This window comes from Dermochelys coriacea, chromosome 17 (assembly GCF_009764565.3).
Source record: "Dermochelys coriacea isolate rDerCor1 chromosome 17, rDerCor1.pri.v4, whole genome shotgun sequence".
Classification (NCBI taxonomy): Eukaryota; Metazoa; Chordata; order Testudines; family Dermochelyidae; genus Dermochelys; species Dermochelys coriacea.
The window spans coordinates 5,030,805-5,048,452 of NC_050084.1; the positions used below are offsets into that span (position 1 = coordinate 5,030,805).

The 17,648-nt window shown below is 42.0% G+C and overlaps 1 protein-coding gene across 12 annotated transcripts in view; it reads right to left on the reverse strand.

The window, feature by feature from the left end:
• Positions 1–17,648, reverse strand: part of TRIM37 (tripartite motif containing 37) — a 51,606-nt gene that overhangs the window by 10,203 nt on the left and 23,755 nt on the right. For 11 of the 12 annotated variants that reach the window (XR_006276259.1, XR_005289333.2, XM_043499632.1 and 8 more), the window contains 8 exons: positions 16,941–17,017; positions 14,044–14,223; positions 13,216–13,330; positions 12,715–12,927; positions 12,147–12,283; positions 11,360–11,457; positions 9,658–9,858; positions 1,489–1,800 (listed from right to left, as the gene is read on the reverse strand). Coding sequence is in view for 10 of the 12 variants with exons in the window: in XM_043499632.1 (XP_043355567.1) it covers positions 1,489–1,800; positions 9,658–9,858; positions 11,360–11,457; positions 12,147–12,283; positions 12,715–12,927; positions 13,216–13,330; positions 14,044–14,223; positions 16,941–17,017 (1,333 nt within the window). In the remaining 2 variants the exon portion in view is untranslated. The remainder of the gene's footprint in view (positions 1–1,488; positions 1,801–9,657; positions 9,859–11,359; positions 11,458–12,146; positions 12,284–12,714; positions 12,928–13,215; positions 13,331–14,043; positions 14,224–16,940; positions 17,018–17,648) is intronic. The other variant, XM_043499633.1, reaches the window with a different exon arrangement.

Genomic DNA, 17,648 nt, shown 5'->3' on the forward strand with positions numbered 1-17,648 from the left:
TTTCCTCTGTGCCACAGGCTGCTCCTCAACATTAGCCCTCAGACCTGTGCAAGGCTTTGTGGATTTGTCTCCAGAAACTTTACGTGGTCTATTCTTGTAGGAAGGCTCTGAGCCCTGTGTGGAGTCTCTGCTCCTGTCTAAAGTGGCCCCTTTTGGTGCTGGACTTCAGTACCAGACTTCAGTATCACAGTGTCTGTTTTAGTGCCAACATCTGCAACATAGCTGGAGTCTGCTTCAGAGCTGGGGGCACTGGTGCTGATGCCAGGTCTTTTCTTGCACTGCCATCTTGCAATGCCATCTTCTCCGCACTGGTCTTTGGAGTTGTCTGCTAGATGGCTGCTTGATGAAGTCTGTTTTGTCCGCTGTCAAGACTCTGGTGCCATCTCTGAAGAGGCCTTCATAGATTGCTCCAGGAGATGAAGCTTCAATCCCAGGCCATGTGACTTACACATTCTTGTGATCAAAGATATGCACACCAAACATCTACTTAGTATATATAATTCTCCTAAACAGAAGAGGCACCTGCTATGTCCATCTTTCAAAGTAATTAGTCCATCACAGAATGTGCAAGCTTGAAGCCCACAAGTTTCAAATACACCATGTTGGGAATCCCTGTACACCAAGGGAGCGTACAGAAGTGTCTGGCAATCAGTATTTAATCTAGATGGGTCAAAGGTGTTCACAGAAGTTGTATATCAGTAGATCAGAAGAGTTCTGAAGATTTGTGAAGAATTTTGAGAACTTTAGCTGGAGTTAAGAACTACCAGGTCAGACACTTGTTAGGTTCCATCTTGCTGCCATGAGAAATAAGAGGGGACTGAGGGAGAGTTGCGGCTGCCCTGGCCTTTAGGACTTTCGTATGGGAGCATAAAGAGGCATAGGGGACACGTGTGTGACACTGCTATTCAAAAGACTCCGATCTCACACACAAGCACCTACTGTGGGATTCACACTGACACACACGCAAAGAAAGATTCTCATGCTATGAGAACAGTTTACTCATTCTCTGGAGCTCTATGAGATTGCTTGGATTTTTGCAAGATCAGTCACATTTTAGTAACAAACTTGAGAAAGCGTAGAGGTGATCTGCATATAGTCTGCAGGTAAGCTTTGACACCAAAAATTGTCTTTACAGAAAATTAAACTTCATGCTACCTATCCGTAAGGTCAATGTGAAATTAGATAAATAACATGTGCAGTGGGCATCAAAGATTCTCATCACATTCTGGAATATTATTAATAACTACAATGCGCTTGCTGAAAACATTAGAACCAGTTTCTAGAGAAGCCATTTAACTTCTGTCAAACATGAGTTTCATGTTTCTGCCTCAAAAGATATTTACTATAAACAAATTCAGCTATAAAGTTTAAACTATAAAAAGGTTGAATATTTCTATTTCCAGACATCTAGATACAGTATCCGTCTACACAATGGCCATCTAGAGAAGTAACAGCTTTAAGCCTTCCCCTCCCGCATCCCACACTTACAACTCTTTATGTAACAGCTTGTAATTGATGATTTTGTCAGCAACTCCATTCCTATTTCTTGTAACTTGCTGCAGCTTTCTGTTCCACAGGCAGCCAAAGGTCCCTGATCAATAGGGAGGAAGCTGGGTTGCCCCTCACAAGAGCCAGCATTGCTGCTTCTTACTTCTGACAGCTGGTTTTTTACATCAGACATTTTGCTTCGAACTTCAGCCATCTGAGTTTTGAGTCTCTTCAGCATCTTTAAGTCAGGTGGCACACGCCACATTGCCTGGTGCCTCCGCTGGTCTCGGTCTTTTAGAGAGTAGGATGATGCTTTACAAGGGAAAGGTTAAACGAACACGAAGGTTAAAAATGTTTGTAACGTCCATCAATAGTTTCTTTTTCTTTAAACTGTTTCATTGTTAAGACTGGAAGAATTTGTAGAGGATATTTCAGTTTCACATCCAAGCTCCCATGCACTAGCAAACTGCTGCAAGGACTGGGTTGCAAATACTACAAGAGGATGTTTGTTAAACTGTTTCCATAAATATCTTTTAAAAATCTTGGAACATTTCTATTGGTTTCAGATTTTTAAATGCTTCATTTTTATTAGATTTGTCCCAAATTTGACTTGACAATCCCTTTAACATAGCAAGGGGCACAAGGCTGCCTATGTGATAAGAGCAAAGAATCAGTGATACTACTGTGTGGTACTAGTACTTGAGGACAGGGAGAAATCCATGTTACTTTTTATTGCCAGTGCAGATGGAAAAACAGGACAGTGTTGGGGAACAATTTTAGTGTTAATCAAGACTGCCTAAAAAAATGGGAATAGCACCATGTTTTCCTGTTCACACTGGAAAAAAAGACAACATGCAACAACATGAATCAGGACCTTCACCCACTCCTTATAAGACTGCTAGCACCAATTTGTATAGTGCAGACATGCTCAAAGAAGTTTCAGACCAGTTGTGTACACAGTGCCCTCTGTAGTTACTCTAATGTGTGAAAGAGAAATGGGTGCCCAACACAGAATGATCCTATTTCATTCAACATAATCAAACTCCATCCCCTTCGTCTGGGCTCTAGTGACATAGGTCATCTGCTCTCAGCAGCTCTCTCAGTGGGAACAGTGGGCAGAGGTTCTTTCGTGCTGGGTGCTTTGCTTTCCCTTAGCGCGCCAGTCATGGCAACGGAGAGCCTTTCATATCTCTGGACAACTTTGAGTTCACCTGCTCATCAGTTTGTTGACAAGTGCATTTCTTGGATATAAGAATAATTTTATAATCATTTCACATTAACTGACAATTCAGAGGAGAAATCTGAAGTAAAGGAAGTCCCTTAGGTCCCTTGCTGCCCCAGGTCAGCTCTAAGAGATACTATGTAGGTGAGTCTTTATGTTAATTAGCCAGAATTAGATCAACTTGGAAATCTTCTATTTGTTACACTTTCAGAATTCTAAGTATCTCACTGCAAATTCAACTGGCTCAGAGCTATAACTCCAATGGCTTTTGAGTCCCTCAGAGGCAAAACTAAGGAAGCTCTGGAAATAAAAGAAGCCTTGTTCCAACATGGTGATTGAACAAGCTACAGGAACAAAGTCAGGTATTTAAGGATCTCAGCAAAACAGAAAGACCACACCAAATGCAGTAAGTGGCTGAAGGAAGCAGAGACCCTACCCACCACAACACTGTAACATGGAGGCCTCAGTCTGGGTCATACTGCCAACAGTGAAAGTTCATCCCATCTCTTCAGTAACTTCACCTGGTCTCTCTAGTTCAGTCAAGGCAGAGTCTAGACAGCACCTGCAGAATCTTGACAGTACACAACCTTGCATTACCTGTAGCTCATGCTCCGCTTCAAACTGCTTCTTTTGTCCAATCTTCAGGGTAGTAGGTTTTTTTGTTTTTGTTTTATTAAAAGCTAACTCCACTGCATAGGACTTATTTACTACTACACTGTCTTTATATCCTTTGCAGTTTGGAAGTTAGATCAAGCTCTGCATCATAATGAAAATCTTGTTAATCTAAGAAGAGACACTTTCTGCCAAAAGAACAACTGACTGAACAACCCTGCTTGCCACTGCATGAATTTTACTACAAAACTAAATTTGAAAGTTATCAAAACTCAAACCATTCACTTCCTATCTTTAGACTGAACAGTGCAAATGCCATCATCATGTCAAGAGAAAGAGCATATATCTGTACCAGATGGACTGGCATTAGGGTGTCTGTGTGTTTGCGTCAGGGAAGCCTGGCTGTTTAAAAATAGCCAGAGCCTCGCGAACCAGCTGAGCGGCAGCGAACCAGCGGAGCAGCGGGGACAGCAGAGCAGCTCACAGCAGGAGTTTGCCTGGGACTGGTAAGTATCCGAGTGTGTGTGTTTGCTTGCTGAGGAAGTATCCGAGCGTGTGTTTGCTGGGAGGGCAGGGAGAGAGCCTGAGTGAGTGTCTGATTAGCTGCTAGCCTGCAGGGGGCGGGCATTAGGGTGTCTGTGTGTTTGCGTCAGGGAAGCCTGGCTGTTTAAAAATAGCCAGAGCCTCGCGAACCAGCTGAGCGGCAGCGGAGCAGCGGGGACAGCAGAGCAGCTCACAGCAGGAGTTTGCCTGGGAGTTCGCCTGGAGTGAGCCCAGTGAGGCTTACATCTTGCCAACGTCTCTGAGGAAGCTCATAGTAGGTAGGTGATATGGAAGGGGGGGGTTCAGCTGTTGTGACCTGCACTGGATGTGCCATGTTTGTCTTTCTTCCACAGGACAGAAGCGACTTTGTCTGTACAAAGTGCAAGCTGGTCTCCATATTGGAAGAGAAGATTGAAGGTCTGGAGCAACAGGTAACGACTCTGCGTTGTATACGAGAGACTGAGGATTTTCTGGACCAAACTCAGGATAGCCTTCTAGGGGCACAAAGCTCTAAAGATATAGAGCAGGTTGCACAGAGGAGCCAAGAGGCCAGTGAAGAAGCTTGGCAACATGTGACCTCCAGAAGAGGTAAGCAGAATGTCCGGGTTCCAGTAACACAGACACAGGTAACTAACCGCTTTCATGTTCTCTCCACAGGTACCAATGCGGAGAGTGGACCAGATGATATGTCTGGGGGGAGAAAGCAGAAGGAGACTCCGCTGGTTGGGAGGCATGAGATGCGATGTCCTGAGGTTGGGGGTTCCACGACCACCACTCCCAAGAGGAGAAGGCGGGTGGTGGTGGTCGGGGACTCTCTCCTCCGGGGGACTGAGTCATCTATCTGCCGCCCTGACCGGGAAAACCGAGAAGTCTGCTGCTTGCCAGGGGCTAAGATTCGTGATGTGACGGAGAGACTGCCGAGACTCATCAAGCCCTCGGATCGCTACCCCTTCCTGCTTCTCCACGTGGGCACCAATGATACTGCCAAGAATGACCTTGAGCGGATCACTGCGGACTACGTGGCTCTGGGAAGAAGGATAAAGGAGTTGGAGGCGCAAGTGGTGTTCTCGTCCATCCTCCCCGTGGAAGGAAAAGGCCTGGGTAGGGACCGTCGAATCGTGGAGGTCAACGAATGGCTACGCAGGTGGTGTCGGAGAGAAGGCTTTGGATTCTTTGACCATGGGATGGTGTTCCATGAAGGAGGAGTGCTGGGCAGAGACGGGCTCCATCTTACGAAGAGAGGGAAGAACATCTTTGCCAGCAGGCTGGCTAACCTAGTGAGGAGGGCTTTAAACTAGGTTCACCGGGGGAAGGAGACCAAAGCCCTGAGGTAAGTGGGAAAGCGGGATACCGGGAGGAAGCACAGGCAGGAATGTCTGTGAGGGGAGGGCTCCTGCCTCATACTGGGAATGAGGGGCGATCAACAGGTTATCTCAAGTGCTTATATACAAATGCACAAAGCCTTGGAAACAAGCAGGGAGAACTGGAGGTCCTGGTGATGTCAAGGAATTATGACGTGATTGGAATAACAGAGACTTGGTGGGATAACTCACATGACTGGAGTACAGTCATGGATGGTTATAAACTGTTCAGGAAGGACAGGCAGGGCAGAAAAGGTGGGGGAGTAGCACTGTATGTAAGGGAGCAGTATGACTGTTCAGAGCTCCGGTACGAAACTGTGGAAAAACCTGAGTGTCTCTGGATTAAGTTTAGAAGTGTGTGCAACAAGAGTGATGTCATGGTGGGAGTCTGCTATAGACCACCGGACCAGGGGGATGAGGTGGATGAGGCTTTCTTCCGGCAACTCACGGAAGCTACTAGATCGCATGCCCTGATTCTCATGGGTGACTTTAATTTTCCTGATATCTGCTGGGAGAGCAATACAGCGGTGCATAGACAATCCAGGAAGTTTTTGGAAAGCGTAGGGGACAATTTCCTGGTGCAAGTGCTAGGGGAGCCAACTAGGGGGAGCGCTTTTCTTGACCTGCTTCTCACAAACCGGGTAGAATTAGTGGGGGAAGCAAAAGTGGATGGGAATCTGGGAGGCAGTGACCATGAGTTGGTTGAGTTCAGGATCCTGACGCAGGGAAGAAAGGTAAGCAGCAGGATACGGACCCTGGACTTCAGGAAAGCAGACTTTGACTCCCTCAGGGAACAGATGGCCAGGATCCCCTGGGGGACTAACATGAAAGGGAAGGGAGTCCAGGAGAGCTGGCTGTATTTCAAGGAATCCCTGTTGAGGTTACAGGGACAAACCATCCCGATGAGTCGAAAGAATAGTAAATATGGCAGGCGACCAGCTTGGCTTAATGGTGAAATCCTAGCGGATCTTAAACATAAAAAAGAAGCTTACAAGAAGTGGAAGGTTGGACATATGACCAGGGAAGAGTATAAAAATATTGCTCGGGCATGTAGGAAAGATATCAGGAGGGCCAAATCGCACCTGGAGCTGCAGCTAGCAAGAGATGTCAAGAGTAACAAGAAGGGTTTCTTCAGGTATGTTGGCAACAAGAAGAAAGCCAAGGAAAGTGTGGGCCCCTTACTGAATGAGGGAGGCAAGCTAGTGACAGAGGATGTGGAAAAAGCTAATGTACTCAATGCTTTTTTTGCCTCTGTTTTCACTAACAAGGTCAGCTCCCAGACTGCTGTGCTGGGCATCACAAAATGGGGAAGAGATGGCCAGCCCTCTGTAGAGATAGAGGTGGTTAGGGACTATTTAGAAAAGCTGGACGTGCACAAGTCCATGGGGCCGGACGAATTGCATCCGAGAGTGCTGAGGGAATTGGCGGCTGTGATTGCAGAGCCCTTGGCCATTATCTTTGAAAACTCGTGGCGAACGGGGGAAGTCCCGGATGACTGGAAAAAGGCTAATGTAGTGCCCATCTTTAAAAAAGGGAAGAAGGAGGATCCTGGGAACTACAGGCCGGTCAGCCTCACCTCAGTCCCTGGAAAAATCATGGAGCAGGTCCTCAAAGAATCAATCCTGAAGCACTTAGAGGAGAGGAAAGTGATCAGGAACAGTCAGCATGGATTCACCAAGGGAAGGTCATGCCTGACTAATCTAATCGCCTTTTATGATGAGATTACTGGTTCTGTGGATGAAGGGAAAGCAGTGGATGTATTGTTTCTTGACTTTAGCAAAGCTTTTGACACGGTCTCCCACAGCATTCTTGTCAGCAAGTTAAGGAAGTATGGGCTGGATGAATGCACTATAAGGTGGGTAGAAAGCTGGCTAGATTGTCGGGCTCAATGGGTAGTGATCAATGGCTCCATGTCTAGTTGGCAGCCGGTGTCAAGTGGAGTGCCCCAGGGGTCGGTCCTGGGGCCCGTTTTGTTCAATATCTTCATAAATGATCTGGAGGATGGTGTGGATTGCACTCTCAGCAAATTTGCGGATGATACTAAACTGGGAGGAGTGGTAGATACGCTGGAGGGGAGGGATAGGATACAGAAGGACCTAGACAAATTGGAAGATTGGGCCAAAAGAAATCTAATGAGGTTCAATAAGGATAAGTGCAGGGTCCTGCACTTAGGATGGAAGAATCCAATGCACCGCTACAGACTAGGGACCGAATGGCTCGGCAGCAGTTCTGCGGAAAAGGACCTAGGGGTGACAGTGGACGAGAAGCTGGATATGAGTCAGCAGTGTGCCCTTGTTGCCAAGAAGGCCAATGGCATTTTGGGATGTATAAGTAGGGGCATAGCGAGCAGATCGAGGGACGTGATCGTTCCCCTCTATTCGACACTGGTGAGGCCTCATCTGGAGTACTGTGTCCAGTTTTGGGCCCCACACTACAAGAAGGATGTGGATAAATTGGAAAGAGTACAGCGAAGGGCAACAAAAATGATTAGGGGTCTAGAGCACATGACTTATGAGGAGAGGCTGAGGGAGCTGGGATTGTTTAGTCTGCAGAAGAGAAGAATGAGGGGGGATTTGATAGCTGCTTTCAACTACCTGAAAGGGGGTTTCAAAGAGGATGGCTCTAGACTGTTCTCAATGGTAGCAGATGACAGAACGAGGAGTAATGGTCTCAAGTTGCAATGGGGGAGGTTTAGATTGGATATTAGGAAAAACTTTTTCACTAAGAGGGTGGTGAAACACTGGAATGCGTTACCTAGGGAGGTGGTAGAATCTCCTTCCTTAGAGGTTTTTAAGGTCAGGCTTGACAAAGCCCTGGCTAGGATGATTTAACTGGGACTTGGTCCTGCTTTGAGCAGGGGGTTGGACTAGATGACCTTCTGGGGTCCCTTCCAACCCTGATATTCTATAATTCTATGATTCTATGACTATTATTTCTCTTCTGCTCTATTAAGCCAACAAATGGTTGTTTCAAAGTGACCTGAAATAAGCTATTCTAGCAGTGGGCCAATTAGCCCCAAACAAACGTTAAGTCTGCTAAATCTATTTATGAGGTTTGATTATTTACTGATTCTTCACTAACAAAGGAGAGGAACATCTAACTTTCAACAATAATTAGCTGTGACAGAATTATATTTACAGCTTGCTATTTATCTTTCCTTTGGTTCACACAAAATTAAGGTTAGGGCACATCAGCCTAACACTATAACTCAAATACATTTTATGCAAAATACTAACAAAGTTATTTAATAAGTATCAGCACAAAAACTGACCACTATTTTCTTCCTTTCTGACATTCTGTACATGTTTCTTCCTCCAGGAGTTTCTGCATCAGCCTCTACTATTTTTCAAGTGCATTCTCACTTTTCAAGCCCTCCATCATGATCACTGTCCTCAACTCCTCTTACACTTCCTTCCTGGCTTTACAATCCACCTGATCTTGCCACTTGTGTCCCATGCCTGCTTTCTTGAGTGCTTTCTTCCATGCCACCTCAAATGTCTGAAATAGCTTCCCCACTAGCTTATGTAATCCTTCCAATCGTTCCACTTTCAGCCAACAGCTGAAAGTTTAGAAGATGAAATAGCCATTCCATACTCTGTGTATATCGTGTTTTGTTCTGTTTATGTCTATAGCACCATAATCCTTTCCAGGTGGAAATCCATTTTTTATCTGGCATTGATGTACTACAGCAGAGTACTAGATAAGGATATGGTATTACTCTCTTCATAGATACCAAGATAGCTACAAAAGATGTGCATAGAGTTGGAACTATGCTTCAGCCCCCCCCCCCCCCCGAGTTATCTTTAAACAGACACTGTCCCTGCCCCCACAAAGAAATTTTTTTTGACTCATCTGCAGTTCTAAGTCATCTCAATACTCATCTACAGTTCTAAGTCTGAAAGCAGCTATTAAGCCAACGAGTACTTTGTGGTTTGGTACATACAGTGACTACTATGAAATTATGAAAATACATCAAGAGCTAATAACAGAATCCAGTGGCCTTTCCCCAGTCCCTCTTCACACAACACATAGTCAATGTGTGGAACTCTTTGCCACAGGATGTTGTGAAGGCCAAGATTATAACATGGTTCAAAAAAGAACTAAATAAATTCATGGAGGATAGGTCCATCAATGGCTATTAGCCAGGATGGGCAGGGATGCAAAATGATAGTCTGAAGTGTCCCAAGCCTCTGTTTGCTAGAAGCTGGGAATGGGCAACAGGGGATGATTACCTGTTCATTTCCTCTGAAGCAGCTGGCACTAGCCACTGTCAGAAGACATGATACTGGGCTAGATGGACCATTGGTCTGAGCTAGGATGTTCGTTCTTATGTTCTTAAATAAATCTCTAACCAATTACTTAGATTTGATGTGCATCTAACTTCTTGTCAAAGGAAAACATGGAAGAATTGTATTTAAATGCACCATTTACCTCTGTTCTGCAGAAGTGAGGCAGGAGGGCGTGGCTGTAGACCCCACAGATTTTCCATCCCATTCCTGTCTTTTAGGTCCAATAAATGGATTAAAATTAAGGGATCTATGTCTAGTAAACTGCTGCTGGCTGCTGAGCCTAAAGTACTTCCTCCCCGCCTTGAAGATCTGCCACTTGCATTGGCATAGCCATGGCTACTACCTGAAAGAGAGCACCATGGGAAAAGTACATATACACCGTTAGGTCTGCATGTATTAGGGTTCTGTATTTCACAACAGAGCAACTGAAAATCCTTGATATACTTCAAGGATGGAAATCTTAAAAGCACTCCAAAAATCTCAGGAAAAGCAATCTTGTTACAAGGATGTACGGATTCTAAAAGCACTGAAGAAAAACAAAAGTACACTGATAAACTAACAGCCCGAAAAATGGAAAAATCAACAGAATGTGACTTCATCAAATACGAAGAACATTAACTGTTCCTACAGATTTACAGATTTAAAAAAAAAGCCCCACTAACATAAAAATGAGTTTTTTATCTGATCTAGGGAGATCTTCAATTGAGCCTTACTTTGAGCTATGAAATGTTCTTATTACATAGTGTTTAGCAATCCCATAAGAGATCTGAGACCCAGTCACTGTGTCTGGAGTCCAATCTGGGACAGCCCAATAGGCTTCCTTTCAAAGCAGGTGACCAAAAACAACATTATCAGTACTCAGAGTGAAAAAGCACTATAAGCAATTGAAAGTGAGAGGCTCCTTTTAAAGTGAATGGGTTACACACATTCTTTGCATCAAGATTTACAAACACCACTAAAATAACAGGTGAACAGAACCTTAGATAACACTGTATTCTGAAGACATTACACCCCCACTTCCACTCCTGTTCTTAACTGATTAATGCCATACTTAAATAAATTAGTCAGGCTCCTCAAATGCCTGACAAGAAATGTTTTGAAGAGAGGCATAATTTGCCTGTGTTATGACAGAGACTGGATCTAAGGCACAACAGGTTTATATCGAAAGGGAAAAGAGAGCAAGGAAATGAAGATCAGTATTCCTTAAAGATTGCCAACAGACCTACGCTGCAGTATCGTGGTGTGATCTGTGGGCACTGGCATCATGAGTGCATTTAACTATAGATTCAGTCATTTTAGAAATCCTGGAAAAAACGTGTTGTTAGATTTTGAATTGCAGTCACCTTTATGCTGCAAGTGATCTTACGGAGTACCATTTAATTATTTATATTTTAATTTAATTCCGGCTCCACATTTAAAGATTCATACATTTCACGCCCCTCACTTAATTAAAACGTAGCTAATAACAGTGTAGCAAAATCTAAAGGAATGTGTCAAGCGGTCAGAAACCATGGTGACAGCAGTAGAGTAGAAGCAAATTGATTTACTGTTCTACTTTTGACTGGAATGGAAATATCTTAAAATCCATGCTCCCAGAGAAACTTCAAACTGACATTTTTTCTTAAGGATGTTCAGTAGAAGGCCCCTCCACTTTTTTTCTAACCTGTGGGAAGCTGGCACTCTACTGCAATAATTAGTGTACAGCACATGACGCAGCATTTTCAAAAACAGAAAAGCCTCTAGAATATGCGGCTCAATATTGCCTCTGATGTGGCACTGAAAAGAACAGGGGAGGAAACCTGACAAATTACTGTTAGTTCGATTGCAAATGTTTCTTTCTGTACCTGATGCTCCACCAGCAGCAGCAGCAGCAGCATCATCCTGGAGATCTCCTTCTTCTAGCTCCATATTATTATTATATTCCACATCATTTTCTCCAGACCTTGGTGCGAAGAAAAATCAGACCATCAGCTCCAATTAGGCATTGCAATGTTTGCCAACTCAATAGAAAAACGAAACATCCCACTACAATTTTGTAGCTTCCAAACTGCATGAACAAACAAGTCAAAATGCATCATCACTTGACTGTGAAACCAGAAGTCTTAAAATCTGATGTGTTTCCAAGAGGTGGAATTTTAGAACCTGATTCTGCAAGCTTTCCATATTCATTACAAGAATATGCATCTTAATAGTACGTTAAATATGCGGATCTAACAATGTCCTTCAACTTTTCAGTATTTAAATAGTCTAAAGTCTAAGTGTTCCACTTCTAAACAGCACTTGTATTTGTGTAGGGTATCACAGTGGTAAATTATTGTAGGATCAGAGTTAACTAATCTCTTGAAAAGAGCCTTACATGACATTGCTGGTCAAGGACATGTTAAACTGAATAAGCCAACACACTGGAAATAAATCAATAAATAAACCAGTAAGAAATTGCTTGCAGACTTGTCATCTTGCATTTCTACCACATTACTACATTACTAATTTCCGGGCCAGCTTTTGGCCTCTAATCTGTCACACATCAATCAAAGACATTGTGATCTACAAAGTAAGTTGATTCTATTCTGATGGGAACTGACATTAGGCCAAGAGGATAACAATTTTGGGTAAGTTTTTGCAGTCACTCACATAGTCTCTTCATCAATATCATTCTCTTCAGTGTTACTAGTAGCTGTTGAACTAGCAGAGGAGCTGCTGCCATCTAGGTGGTTTACCTCATCTTCTCCAGCAAGGTCTACATCCAGATCACCATCCGAGAGCTCATACTGGAGCAACAAAATATGAGAATTTCTGTACTGCAGAAATTTTATCTAAAGTGTTTGGGTTTTTTAATATTTTTTATCTACAGTACTTTCTAAACTGAGAAAGCAAAACCAGATGTCAGTAATATCACCCAGGAGCTGGGGAGGGTCTGAAAGTGCAATACAAGTAGATAAAATGCCTGCCTGACAGTACCAATTTAGATAGCTAGATTCTCTGATTTGTTTACCAGATGGTCATGCCTTTGGAATTTCTCTCTCCTTAAACAATTTTTTGCTGCTCCTTAAAAGTCTCTATCCTTACCCCTCATTATCCACTAGTTCTGAACTTGTGGAGAATAGTTCATCTAACACAACACACATGCTTCTATAATTTTCCTGTAACAGTACAATGGATAGAAATAAAAACTGAAAATGGAATAGAAGAGAATTCCTACATTGAAATCGTCATGCTGGATTTTCTCCTCTTCATCATCTTTGGCATCTCTTGCTAATGCTGGAGTGGTGACACTCTCAAGTAGTACCTCAGGATTCAGTCCAGATTTCTTTGGTCTTGTTTCTGGACCATCATCATTCTGGGGGCTAAGATGAATGTCTGGAGGTGACATGCCTCGCGATTTTTGGGTACGGGAAAGCTCAATTGCAAGTCTCTTAAATACATTTTAAAAAAATAGACATGTAAGTATATGCCAAAGAAAATTTGTTAAAAAACAAATTACAAGAAGCAACAGCATTTCACAGATTTAAACAGATTAACATGAAAGACATTGAAAGTAACTGGAAACAAAATCCAGCACTATCAACACTCTAAAAATAGTAATTGGTATCCAAATAAACCTGACAGTGAAACAAACTTACTGGTCAGTGGCCACTATAATCAAAGATTTAAATCCATGTTTGAATTTGGCATTAAAATACACATCCAACCTCACACTTACCTCTTTAAGGTTGTTTATTTGTTGGATGTAGCTTGTCTGAGCAGCTTCCAACTGAGTAATGTACCAGTGTTGGTCCCGACACTTTTGGAAGAAGGTAGGTGAACGCACCTGGAACCTTGAGAATGCCACAAAAATGAAAATTTTGTAAACGCTTGAGATGTCCCACCTAAAATAATGCAATGCTTAAAACCAGGTGATAAAATTAAGCTTAAGCCTGATGGGAAATTAATTCCTTTACACTTTTCCAGATATACTATAATACCGAATTCTGAAATACCAGAATAGACAAACCACAAGTGATATTTTAAAAACCCAACTTAAAGTAGAAGCGTAGGATATCTATATTTAGCCATAATGCTGCAATTTCCACTAACAAAGTTAGCTTCAATTCCATTATAAACACCCTTCCACACCCTCCTCTCTCAAAGTTCCACTAATCTCAATGACAATATCCAAAGGGGGATGGAATGCATTATTAATCCCCTTTGAAAACACATGCAGAATTTTCCTGAAATAATTTTTAATTCTCTATCTACGCATGCCCAATACAGGCATATTAGCGTCAAGTGTAGTTTTTGCAGATGACTGCTTCATCTCAAAGGAATCTATGCACTGAAATCTTTCCCACTTCCTCTCCTAAACATACATTCTCCCTTAAAGCTCATGAGAACTTAAAATCCTTTCCTTTTATGATGAAGCATGGCATAATATTTTTTAAATTAATCTAATTATTTTAATTATTTCCTACTTTGGGAGTAACTATAGTACTTTTATAAAAAAAAAGCCACAGAAAACAGGTTTGTAGATGAAACCAATTATCTCTCTTACCTAAGAATTACAGTGTCATTTTGTCTGTTCAAATACCCTTCATTGGCAAGCAAGTCCAATCGAAAGAATCTGTTATAACCCCAGCATTCTCCAACTTCAAAGTCAGAGGCAAACTCTCTAATTATATTTTTAGCAGGATCATTGGTGGACTGGTGAACCATCTCCACACGGTACTCGTATCTAAACATGGACAAAATTAAATTAGTTGGAACAGTAACAAACCACCAGATTTCAGTGCAAGAAAATACATATGGTATGTTTGTTTCAGATCAAGTTAAATTACTACGAGCATCAGATTTTAAAAAGAAATAGGATTTCAAATTAAGGTGATGATTCAGCAAGAAAAGAATCTAGAGTGGAAAGTGAACAGCATGTTGATGGTTTTTGGGTAATATACAAATTTTAAGAGGCAAAGGTACAAGACTGAGCTTACAGGCAAAAAATGCTACATTTTAGAACAGGCTGAAGGACTACTGTGTATTTATAAACTAAAACAGATTAATGACAGATCAGGATTTCTCTCAATGCTAGGCCCTAATGATTCTGCATTACAGCTTCACAGCAGTCACTCTAGGCTGCTGGTGCCAAGGGCTAACTGTGTCAGGGATGATAAAATCTGAAGTCAAAGCTCTGTGCATTTGCCAATCTATTCTACATGAGAAATAAGTGCAATATGATTGACAGTAGCTGGGCTGTAAGATGAAGACAGACTTCTCAAATAGAACTGAACCAGTGAATTAAAAAGGGACAATTTGAAATCTAATCAATTAAAAAAAAAAAGTAGTAGTTCCAGGATTCCCTACCAGCTCTTAAATCCCTGTGTCGATTTTTAAGGTTTTACAATCATTTTTCTGTCTTTCAGACAGAAAGAGAAGAGAATTCTTCTATTCGCATGTGCACAGAGAAAACAGTCAAACCGACTACAGAAAATACTGTCAAATGCATAATCAAACTGAAAAGAGGAAAATATATATTTTCTCTCCTTAAACTTCTTTCAATTATATGTAGCTTCAAGTTTGAAATATGATTTTCAAGTTCACTGTGTCCTTTAAACTTTCATTTAAGATTATTTTGGGGTCTGTTGAATACACTTTATAATGGTTGAAAGCGACTTTGGGACTATATGTGCACAAAATACATTTCTGTCAAATTCTTCCTATCCTTTGCAAGTATGTGAAAATGGCAGAAAGCAGTTGCACCGAGCATTAGAAAATTACCATCATTACTTTCATAATTCTTAGAAAACGCTCTTTAGTAAGGTGGATATTGTATTACTTTCTATGGGTGCCCTTCAGGCGCATCCTTCTCGGCCTAGCTGCACAGGTGCCATGACAACACACCACTTTGGCCTGATCTACCCCTCAACCTTGGGTCGACCTAGTTATGTCACTCAGGGTTGTACAAATTCAGTTAAACCAACCTAAGTCCTGGTATAGACACCATTAGGTGACAGAAGAATACTTCAATCAACATAGCTAGCGCCTCTTGAGGGGGTAGATTAACTGCAGTGATGGAAAAACTCCTTCTGTCACTGTAGTGAATGACTACAGAGCAGCAGTGTAGCCCCAGCACAGCAGCTGTGTCATTGTAATGCTCGTAGTGTAGCCATACCCTCAGACTGCCTCTGCAACAGTGTTGAAAGGGGAAGGCACATACAAATGATATGGTGCCAATGAAATACATATATACAAAGAGACATGCAGGTTCTTCGCCATCCCACGCAACGCTAATTGTGAAATGGCAAGAGCACTGCAGATGGTGGAGTATCTCTAGTACTAAGCGTTATCAAGCGGTCTTAATGTGAAGAGGCAAGCCCCACTCCATAATGCATCTTATCGTTCTGGATGTGTGGAAGACAAGGTTTTTAAAAGCTCACATTACGTTTTGCTTATTAAAGTCCGCTAACATCGGCCAGTATCTCATTTCAGTCTCACGGTGCTAGCATAAATGCTCGGCCATTTTATGAAAAGCCTCTCTCCAAATAGACCTAGAATCCTCTCCTTAGAACTCTTGTGGACCTCAAATCCAAAATTATGCCTGAACTCCTCTTCCTCACCAGAAAGGCTACCCACTCAGTTGTCGGTCTGAAATCCCTTCAGTGTCACTATTAACATAACCCTCCATAGCAGGCTCAGCACATTACTTAGTTTCAATTCTTTCCTCTCCTCAAATCAGAGCATGTCACTCAGCTATCAAATTGTACTTTCTAAGCCTGGCAAGTCAGTCTTTCATAGGCAAAGGAATTTTAAGCAGAGATTCAGTTCCATAAGTTCCTGCTCCTCCAGCAGCTAAAACAGCCTCTATACCTCCAGTCAGCTGTTGCATTCTAAATTTTAAACAGAACCAGAAAATATTCTGAGAAGTTAAAAGCTGCAGAAAGTGTCCTATTAAACTAGAGAGAGTCGTAAGACATTTAGACATATTTTGGAGCCAGGCATGTAAAAAATGTTATTTTTTGGAGCAACTGTGGACTTTAAAGGGCAAGGTTATCATATTGGCAGTTATAACACAATTTTGATTTATCGGAGGGCTAAAGGACTGTACAACAGTCATTTTATAGCATCTCTCTCAGCTGAACTATTTTCCTTAGAGTCAGAGTGGTCTAGCTGGCCAAGCAAAGGACTGGAAGTTGAGACCTAGACTCTATTGACAGGTCTGTTGCTGACTTGTTTGTCCTTCTGCAGGCCCACTTAACCTCTGCGCCTCATCTTATCTACTTGTAAAATGGGACAAAGGGCCCGATCCAAAGGCCGGTGAAGTCAATAGGAATCTTCATCTGCTTCAGTAAGCTTTGGATCAGGTCCTAGAAGAGAGATAAGGCTGAATACACTTTTGTAAAGCTCTTTAAACTCCTTGGGTGAGAGGCATAAAAGAAGTTTAAATAGACATTTCCTTACTTGGATGTTTCTGGCAATCCAGCTGAGAGCTCTAGAAACACAGACAAGTAGTAACCACGCACAACTCCATTTCCATCCTTAAAAAGAAGTTAGGAGGTACAATTATTAAAATCACCTGTTATTGCAGAAAATAAATTCAGAATTCCAACACACAATTTCCTACATCCTCAGTCAGGACTGTAACATATGAAATGGACTTAAACCATGTCCTGACTAAAAACAGCTACCATAGCCTGAATTGAGGTAGAAATCAACACACATTTAGAAAGTGTGCATATCACTGTAGTATCTGGGTGGTAGGCTGTATCTCAATAGAAAACTTGGAAGTTAAAATTCCTATTCTTCTTGCATTTCAGTAGTTCAAACAAGTGTAAATAGAAAGTTTGGCAAGTGCTTCTACATATTGTAGAATTGATTTTTCATATAAAATGTTGTAGACAGAGGGCAATAAAAGTGACTGGTAGATTTTTAAGGTTGAGAGTATTACAACCCTTTTTCCTCTCACATCAAAATGTAACGAGGACTTTTAATATTAAATATCTAGTTATCTGAAATACTAGAGAGCAGAATTCCAAAACCCTTTTATTTTGGGGGCTGAAGCGAAATGAAGTTGTGTTTTCTAATCTGTATATTGAAAACTAACTAACCAAGATTCATTAAAGAGTTATGTTAAGCAGCATTCAGATTACAAAAATCAGCAAAGCCTTC